At 38.2% G+C, this 8,965-nt stretch overlaps 1 protein-coding gene across 3 annotated transcripts in view; it reads left to right on the top strand.

The window, feature by feature from the left end:
- Nucleotides 1-6,257, top strand: part of WDR44 (WD repeat domain 44) — a 24,212-nt gene extending 17,955 nt beyond the window's left edge. For 2 of the 3 annotated variants that reach the window (XM_035892116.1, XM_035892117.1), the window contains exons 15-20: nucleotides 349-540; nucleotides 708-809; nucleotides 2,279-2,394; nucleotides 3,826-3,953; nucleotides 4,609-4,740; nucleotides 5,178-6,257. In XM_035892116.1, coding sequence (XP_035748009.1) covers nucleotides 349-540; nucleotides 708-809; nucleotides 2,279-2,394; nucleotides 3,826-3,953; nucleotides 4,609-4,740; nucleotides 5,178-5,272 — 765 coding nt within the window. In that variant the 3' untranslated portion in view covers nucleotides 5,273-6,257. Of the gene's footprint in view, nucleotides 1-348; nucleotides 541-707; nucleotides 810-2,278; nucleotides 2,395-3,825; nucleotides 3,954-4,608; nucleotides 4,741-5,177 lie in introns of those variants that run through there. The other variant, XM_035892118.1, reaches the window with a different exon arrangement.
- Nucleotides 6,258-8,965: the final 2,708 nt, after the last annotated feature.

Here is an 8,965-nt window from a genome sequence, read left to right as displayed (position 1 = left end):
GGTAGATGTATCGAGAACTCTGAAAGGAGCTTCCAGCTCCTGACAAGGTTAGTATTTTTCTAAGTTATGTTAAGAGTAAGAGTAACTGTGGTAACAGTGAATATTTTTCTAACTTGAGGTATACACACTGGCTGTGGTAATCTTGTCAAAAATCTGTAAGAAATTGAACGCCATTTACCAGTAATTTTAACATTGTCTTTTCAGTTGTCTTAAACATTATAATCAACTCATCTGAGAGCTCTTATTTGGGAAGTTCTGGAGAGAAGCTGTTTAGAAATGGGACGGGAAGATTTTAAGAAAATCAGGGCATGCTCATAGCACAGAGATTAATTTAGCTTGTCCTTTCAGGATGACAGGTACTTCTTAAGTGGTTCATTGGATGGGAAACTCCGACTCTGGAACATTCCTGACAAAAAAGTGGCGTTATGGAATGAAGTGGATGGGCAGACAAAATTGATTACAGCTGCCAATTTCTGTCAGAATGGCAAATACGCAGTCATAGGCACATATGATGGAAGATGTATCTTCTATGACACAGAGGTAAAATGTTTTTGAGGCTATGTATTTTTTTCATGTTAAATAACAAGCAACTTAAAAGTCATGCTTATTTAAATATCAAGAAACAAACCTATTAGAAACTGAAGCAAAATAGTTTAAAGTTTTTACACAATTATTCCAAATCAGTATACATTTTACTATCTTTCCAGCACTTGAAGTACCATACGCAAATACATGTGCGTTCTACCAGAGGCAGAAATAGAGTTGGAAGAAAAATTACTGGCATTGAACCCTTGCCTGGAGAAAATAAGGTACCATCTTTCAGTGCAACCGTGGCTCAGTACTGGAGTCTGATATTTGTATCTAATGCTTAGTAAGTTTGTGCTAAGTCTTGTTTGTAGTCACTGACTTAAATCAGAAGTCTTTTAACACTATTAATACGAACACTACTCATTGCTGATTTAGACTGATACAATACTAAGTAGTGGTAAAACAGACCTTTTTTTTTAATGGCATTATGCTCTGATTATTGTGGGTGAGAAAACGCTTACAGATGGCTTTCAGTGAAAATTTCTTTGGCATAACTAACCTCTCTTGAATTTAATATTCATTTGGAAATGTGCTTCATACAGAAGCTGAAAAAAATGCAGAGAGCTCAGAAGCTGTTATCCAAACAAGTGTACTCTGTTCTTCAGAATCAGTCCTTTTGTTTAGCTTCAGTCTAAGCTGAAGTCTTATGGTGAAAGGGTCAAATTCTCATCAAGCAAAGAACACTCTGAATATTAAAGTCATAATCTAAAGCTGGGGAGTTTCTCACTTGTATATAAAATTTCAGGGGTGATGTTGGGTCAACAGCTGGCTCAGAGTAGTAGATCAGCAGCTGCTATCACCTATACTGTATTCTTATCAATGACACAGAAATTACTTAATTCCAAAGACATGCAGAAGATTCGGAAATTAATAGTGCCTTTGGGTTTGTGTCAAACGCTGTGCGTTGGCATGCTAGGTGATGTAATGAAACAGGGCTCAGCATGAGCTCTTTTGACAACAAATAGCAAGTTCTGTAATGTGATGGTAATGGTGTTCCAAGAGTTGCAACAACTTTGTTGCATAAATGATTAGATAAGTAGAGGTCAGTATTTCACTGCTACTCTGCTATACCCTTTTTCTAGCATCACCTTGAGACTTATTGCTAACCTGCTGTCTCCTCTACTTCTAAGGTACCATTAAAAAGGCTGATCAGCTGAATGCCCTTACTCATTTTGACAAGCCTTTCATTGACCTCTCTGTTCTTTATAAGTACGTTTAAACTTCTGATCTAAAACATGTGGAAAGGAAGCAAACTCACATCAACCAAGAAAAGCTCAGTTTGCTTATAGAGCAGATAATGGCCTCTGATCTGTGCTTCATGGTTGATAGGTCATGACTCTCCAGAAGTTTAGAATAGCTGTTCTGCTATATTACTGTGGAATGTGTTCCAAAATATCCTTCGCAAATTGACGACTGTAGTTTGGGCACACATTTTACTTCAGTAAGGAGCAGCTGTTCTGGTTCAGACCAGTCAGGATGATCTTGACAGTGAAGTTGTCTTCTATTTGTGGATAGAAGAAGAGAGAAAAACATGTCATCATCTTGTTCTGCTTCTTTGGATCTATTCTTTGTCTATGTCACTTTTTTTATCAAGAGAACTGGGAATTCTGACTGTTTGAATGAACTCTGTTGCTCCTTCTTGGGCATGCTAATGGTTTCCACTTCTAAATTTTATTTATTTATTTTGTAGATACTAGTGACATCAAATGATTCCAGAATCAGATTGTATGACCTAAGAGATCTGTCTTTATCTATGAAATACAAAGGTTACGTCAACAGCAGCAGCCAAATCAAAGCCAGCTTTAGGTAAGACAGTATTATAGCAATGGAGTTGTTGGATTTGGGAAATGCTGTGGCTGAAGTGCAGAGGCTTTTGTTTAAGTAATCTGTTTACCTTGGTATGCAGCTGAGCCTCTGAAATGTCACTTGGCTCGGAGTCCAAAGGTAACTAAAGGCTGTGGTCAAGAATGACAAAGTTGCCTATGAGCAGGGAGCTTCTGTGGATGAGTGAATCCTGTCGTATTGACAGGACGATGCATGTCCATTACTACTGCTGTAAATACAGGAACTCTGCAAGGACTGGTGGCGCTGGGACACCGCATCTTTTCTCTCCTCCATGATAAATAGGTTTTATTGCCTTAGTTTTGTCAGGCATTGTTGCAGATGTGTTGGTCACCCAACTGTTGCTCAAGGCTGTTGGTCACTGCCTGTATATCATCACTGTCAGAAAACAGCCTGCAAATCTGAGTTAGAATTCTTTTTTCTTCTTTCTCTGTGCTGGCCTAAGATGATTTTCTGCCTTTGAGTATATTACTGTGACCGTCATGAAATACTGGGTTTTAAGGTAGTAAAAGAGAGGGAGTAGAGGCAAAAGTAGTATTTTGTTCTATAACTTATTTGAGTCTTGCAGAAGCTAAAGGGGAGAAACGCTTGGGTATCTGTTTAACCTGGATGTTTGGGCAGAGGAGGGCATCAGTGCTTAAGGAATAATCTCGATTGTCAGCTGTTGGCTTTTGAAAGCACCTTTAAAGCTGACCAGTGTTTCACAGAACAGCTGAGGTTGGAAAGGGACCTCTGGAGGTCACCTTGTGCAGCTCCCCTGCTCAAGATTCATTTCCCAAATTAAGTCATTTCTATTACAGGGTTGTAGCATAGTTAGTGTTAGAGTTAGATATGTAGCGTATTCATGCAGTAGGTAAATTAAAAGTAAATACTTGAGTTGGATTTGCAGGTGCTGTTCTGTCTCTGTCAGCGTGTATCATACAGTCATCTGGTTGCAGATGGTTACTGTTGAATGCCTTTCATCTTTCACCTGTGTGATTTTTTTCTGCCCATGATTGTATTGTAAACAGTTCCTCTTAGACAGTCTCAGATATTCACACAGGTTCCAGACTCAAACAGATGCAAACTGCACTTAAAGGTTATGCCATTTTATTGTTGTGGGGTATAGCTGTTAGACTAACCTTCTTCTGTGTCGGAAGCTGCAGGAGAACAGCTTCTGTGTGTTATTCATGAGAACTACTTTTTCTTCCAGAGGGAGAATATCAGGAAGCTTGCACGCACATTCATTTAAGAACTGTTTATTTTTTTGAGCTGTAGTCATTGAAATGAAGGATCAGTTCGAATTGTGAACTTAGCCTGGTTGCACTTGTAAAACTGCAAGTCTTCTGGAGAGCTGTTGTAACAGTTGCTTGAATAGCTAAGAAAAGTAATGTGTTTCCTTCTTCGAATCTTTAGCCATGACTTTACCTACATTGTAAGTGGTTCAGAAGATAAATATGTTTATATTTGGAGTACATACCATGACTTGAGCAAGTTTACATCTGTAAGAAGAGACCGTAATGATTTCTGGGAAGGCATTAAAGGTAAAAATCAACTTTTGATCTTTATTTTATCGAATTTCATATGATTTCAAAAATTAAATATTTTTATCTTCTAGGCTTTTTTTGTTCAGCAGTTCTATTCATTTAGTTTCAACAAATTATTAGCAAGATACAATGTAATTGGTGGATTTTCAATAAGTGGACTGTCAGAAAACTTTGTCCACAGGAAACTACAGATGCATGATTGGGATGGCAAGAGGCAGAGTAGCTAAGAATTTGTCCAGCTTCAGTAAGAGATTCTGAATTAATGTAATGTTTCTTGGCAGAACTTGGTTGTGTAAGCGTAGTAAACAAAATAATTTTCAATCCTTAGATCCTTTATGGAAAAGTGGCTTTGAAAACAAGTGCAAATGTTTTTTTTCTTTCATTGCAACTCTTTTAACGCCTACACACACAGTGGGACTGTGTTTATATCAAACGTGTTTTGGAGCTCTTGTGACTTAGTTTCAGGCACGTACAGGAACTTCTGAGATCCCTAAGCTTATAAAACAATGACAGTTGCTCCTTGAATGATGAGCTTACCTGGTGCCACTAGCACTGAGATTCTTGGATATTTACTAAAATTTATGCCTGCTATTCTTGTAAAATTAACCGTTCCTTGAGACAAGGTAATCAAAATTGGATTGTCTTTCTGAAGCGCACAATGCAGTGGTCACTTCTGCGATTTTTGCTCCCAATCCTGGTTTGATGGTGTCACTGGAAACTTCTGAAAAGCAAGAAGCTGAAAGTAAGGGAGAAGATTCTGAAACATCAGATACCATACCCTCTGGTAGGTGTTTAAGATGAGCTCTGCTTGATACCATGGTAAGAGGAGGAAAAGGTGATGAAGAATACTTTCCATTTGGGAGGGAGGGTTTCTTGAGATGAAAAGTCGATGCAGTGGCATATTCCTACCTTAGCAGTTGAACATTTTGGCAGCTGTTGCGTTCTTAAAACCTGAGAGGATGTGAAGTGAGGGGTGTAGCTGTTGTCCTTTCTACTTCAGGATTACAGTTTTTACACTTCAGCTGTTAGGAGGTAGAGCTGTACCAATATATAATGGAAAAGTCCCTCTCCTAGAAGTGCAGATGTTTCTTCAAGTATTGGCTAGATAACAGGAATGTAACAGAGGAGGAAGGGTATCATGGTGATACGTTATCTTTTCTTGATATTTTTTTTTTAATTTTTTTTAAATGAACTAACAGTTTATTCTCTTTCCTTATTAAGGAGCTTTGAAGACAGATCACACAGAAGTGCTTTTATCGGCTGACTTTACTGGAGCAATCAAAGTCTTCATTAACAAAAAGAAATATGTATCCTAGTTGTTTTGCAACTGACAGCATAGAGCTATGGTACTGTGGGATTAAAAATCCATAAATAATGCGGGCAAAAGCAAAGTATCTAATATAATAATGTTACAGGCTGATTTATTTTTAAATGTTTATTTTAAGGCTACTCAAATATTGGATCCTCGGAAAGCAGTGTCTACCTATTAACACCTGGGCTTGTAGAATAGAAAGGAATGTGTAAGAATAATCCTGCCAAACATTAGACTCTAAACTTTCTGCAAACAGTTGTTTTGCAACGTAATTGTTAACCTGCACAGGTTTCTGCACGAAAATGTGTTCACACATGTGTGTGCCTTTTGGTTACATGCACTAATTTGAATATATATCAAAAGGATTTTAGTGGTGCTTGTGGCCACTAGATGTCAGGAATGGGGATGGGAAGGGAAAGTTGGAGATACAGCTGGAAAAATGCTGAATTATAAGTCTGATCTTTGCACAAAATTCCATTTGAGACAGATCTTGAATTTATAGTAGCTATTGTTCAGAATTTTAAGTTATGCAAGTTTTTGATGGGTCAGCAACCATGTGTAAATGTTTTTATAAATTTCTCAACTTCAGGACGTGAAAACTTTTTTGTTGTCTTTTAATTGTTGTGGACTTTAGATTCCTTATATATAATTTTTTGCACACTGGAGCACAATATTTGTGTAAAGAATTCTCTCATTCCTTGTTCACGGGCACCAGGATATATTCACCTTCCAGATAAAATTAAGCTGCATTAGAAAGTTCTTATATTTTACAACTATGTAAAATAAACTGTTTACATTTTTTAAGCATTGTAGCTTAAAGTTTTAAGTTCTTGTTGGTTTAGTGCCACTGAATTTTGAAAGTCTTTGTAAATATTCATATAAAACACCTATGAAGTAACATTCTGGGCATCATAACCCATGAAATGTTATTGATGGTCAAGTGTTTCAGAGAACAGTTGTATCATTAAACTTGGTCACACACTTGGAAATTGTTGTTTCCATTTTAATTCATAAATTTGCCTTTTGTCTAAGTAGTTTTGAGCTGTTTCTTTGATCATTGATCTTGCATACACTTGTTAACTTTTGAGTTCTACTTTTCCTGATCTTGTCACTTTCTGATGACAGCTTGCTCACTGAAGTAATGGGGAATGGAGTACTGGAACTGGATATAAGCAGAATTAAGAGTAGTTATATGATAGTTTAGTGTGAGGAGGAGACTTCAAAAGTGTGTCAAGAATCCTCTCCTTCCCATTAGTGAAAGAATGAAGGCATGGGAAGGCAGGAAATGAGTCTCACTCTTTTAATTTTTTTTTTTACTCAGATTTGACCGTGACTTTGTGTAAAATTGTCTTGAATAAGAAAGGCCTTTGCAAGTGGTGTATCATCAGACAAAATAAATACAAAAATGGTACATGCCATGTAAAATTATTTTCAGTTGACACACTTGGAGTAAGTTTGACTCTCAGATTTGAAAATACCTGTATAGATGAGACAAGTTGAACTCTTGAGATTTGTTTTTTTTTTTTTTTTTTTTTTTTTTTTACTTTGAGCTCCACTGAATTGACAGAAGTGAGGAGACGCACAGGAAGACATTTGATTTATGACTCCAAAAATGAGTTTCTGTAATAGGTTATATATGTAGAAGACTGTAATTGACTGTGATTCCTGTGAGCTGATCCCAGACACTTCTGGAGCTTGCTATAGATACTCTACATATTTAGGGACAAATGCAAGCTAAGAAGCTGCACTGTGCAGTATGAACACCATCACTTTGCTTACAGGTACCTTCCCTCTAGTGTCTGACACATATGGCCTTCCTGTCGCTGGAACTAGAAGCCCAGACTGGAGGAAAAGGCGTATGGGCTTTGCATTGGGTTTTTTGGGGGTGTGCTTATTTTTTTAAGTGTACTGCTGTCCCATTACTGCTTTCCCCCTATTATAGTTAAAATAAGCACATGCAAAAATTAGTAGTGAGTAACAGTAGGAGGGGGTGCTTACTAGCTGGTAAGAAATACAAATAAGAGGATGGGTCCAAGCCCAGCTTTTTAGAGTGACTGAAGATCTAGCTCCTGTCAATATGCAGTGTCCAAAGTGGGGTTCGGAAGGGATCCTGCAACATTAATGGCATGCATCTTGATGGGTTATTTTAAATGTTCTACGCAAATGGTCTCCTCTGTAACCTCTTAATGATCTGAATGTTCGGGGGTTTTTTAAGATTTAAACATGACTGCTTTGGAGACCGAAGTTGAACTGTAGTTTCTCCTTGTTGCTGCCAGAAGATCTAGTAACAACAGGTCAAACACAACAGCTTAAGTACTCAGGTGGTCATAAAAAAAGGTTATGGTTGGTTTTCATTATCCAAGATCTTGTGCAGGCAGTAAACAAAGCAGATCTTGAGGAAGATGTTTGACTTCCATTTATCTCCATTATTTAGCTTCTAGCGCTCACAGTTCTGGTGCTCCTCTGCAGTGATCTAGTATTCTCTATGCTTTTTCCCCAGTTGAACTGTGCTGCATGTTTCAGTGGTTCAGAAATTGGTGCCTCTTTTCCCCTCCTTCCAAAAGTTGCATCAGTTAAGTGGTATTCCAGTCTGAGTGGTGCTGTGCCCTATCTAATCTCGTCCACTACTGGATCTTACAGGCTTGTCTGGAACCTTACACAGCCAGGTTCTGCTTTTGTCTAGAGCCTCCAGGTTCTCTTTGCAGGTAAATGTCAGTTACTCTGCTCAGCCTGTTCTGTTCAGTCAAGTACCTTCACTGCATGTACATCAGGTAGTGCCCTTGCACTGGGAAGTGATGCTCCCTAGAACACAAGCAAAGCATGGAGGTCTGTTAAATTAAAACATTTCTACTGGTGCTGGAGGGTTCCCCTCTGGACTGCTTCCAAGGGCCTACTTAACCTTTGTTCTGTAACAGCAGTTGTCGACATCCATGTAATCAAAATTCTGCTTACAGAATATGATTGAGAATTCCCAGGAGGCAGAAGTGAGGAATTGCCATTGTACAGGACCTTGGTGCAGGACGTGTCTGAGTTAACTCAGTCACTTCCCAAGAATCAATCAAATGAGCTGATTGGAGTGTCACAGATCACTTGAACTCTTCCCTTCAACACCTACTTTCTACTGTAACTGGCTGCTGTCAGTTACTTCTGGCAACAAGCAGCTATGAATGGAAACAAAGCTGTTCCTCTACTACCTTTGTTTCTCTCAGTGCTGGGCATCAAGCCCAGTGCATGTGCACAGTACAAAAACAACAGTTCAAGTAGATGAATAATGCTAAAATTGGGTCTTTAAATGCTGCACAAGTCATGTTTTCTCAAGTTAAAAAGGGTGGGGGTATTTCTTTCTTTTGGGTGATGAGATTTTTTTTTTTTTTGGTTTCTTAACAAAAGCAATGCTAACCTTAGCCACTAACACTATTAAATATAAGAACATTAACCATAGACATGGCAGAATCGATTTATCAGGCACTTTTGCCGTGTGGGTTTTTTGCCTGCCATTAGCCATTTGCTGCATGTGTGTTCAGGAGAATGTTGGAAACTGGCTGCTCCTCAAATCTGATTCAAAGTGAACTTGTGAGCGTAAGTGAATGCGAAGCTACTATCTTCTGAAGCAAACTGCTTTTTACTGGCATATCAAGCAATGCAAGTTTATTTGTGTTTTGTCAATGCCCAATGTGTTTTCTCTTTCTAGTTCTTT

The sequence above is a fragment of the Egretta garzetta genome, unplaced genomic scaffold (assembly GCF_000687185.1).
Source record: "Egretta garzetta isolate BGI_Z169 unplaced genomic scaffold, ASM68718v1 scaffold404, whole genome shotgun sequence".
NCBI classification, from domain to species: Eukaryota; Metazoa; Chordata; class Aves; order Pelecaniformes; family Ardeidae; genus Egretta; species Egretta garzetta.
Note: the sequence above shows the minus strand (reverse complement) of the source record. Positions and strands in the feature narration are given on the sequence as shown.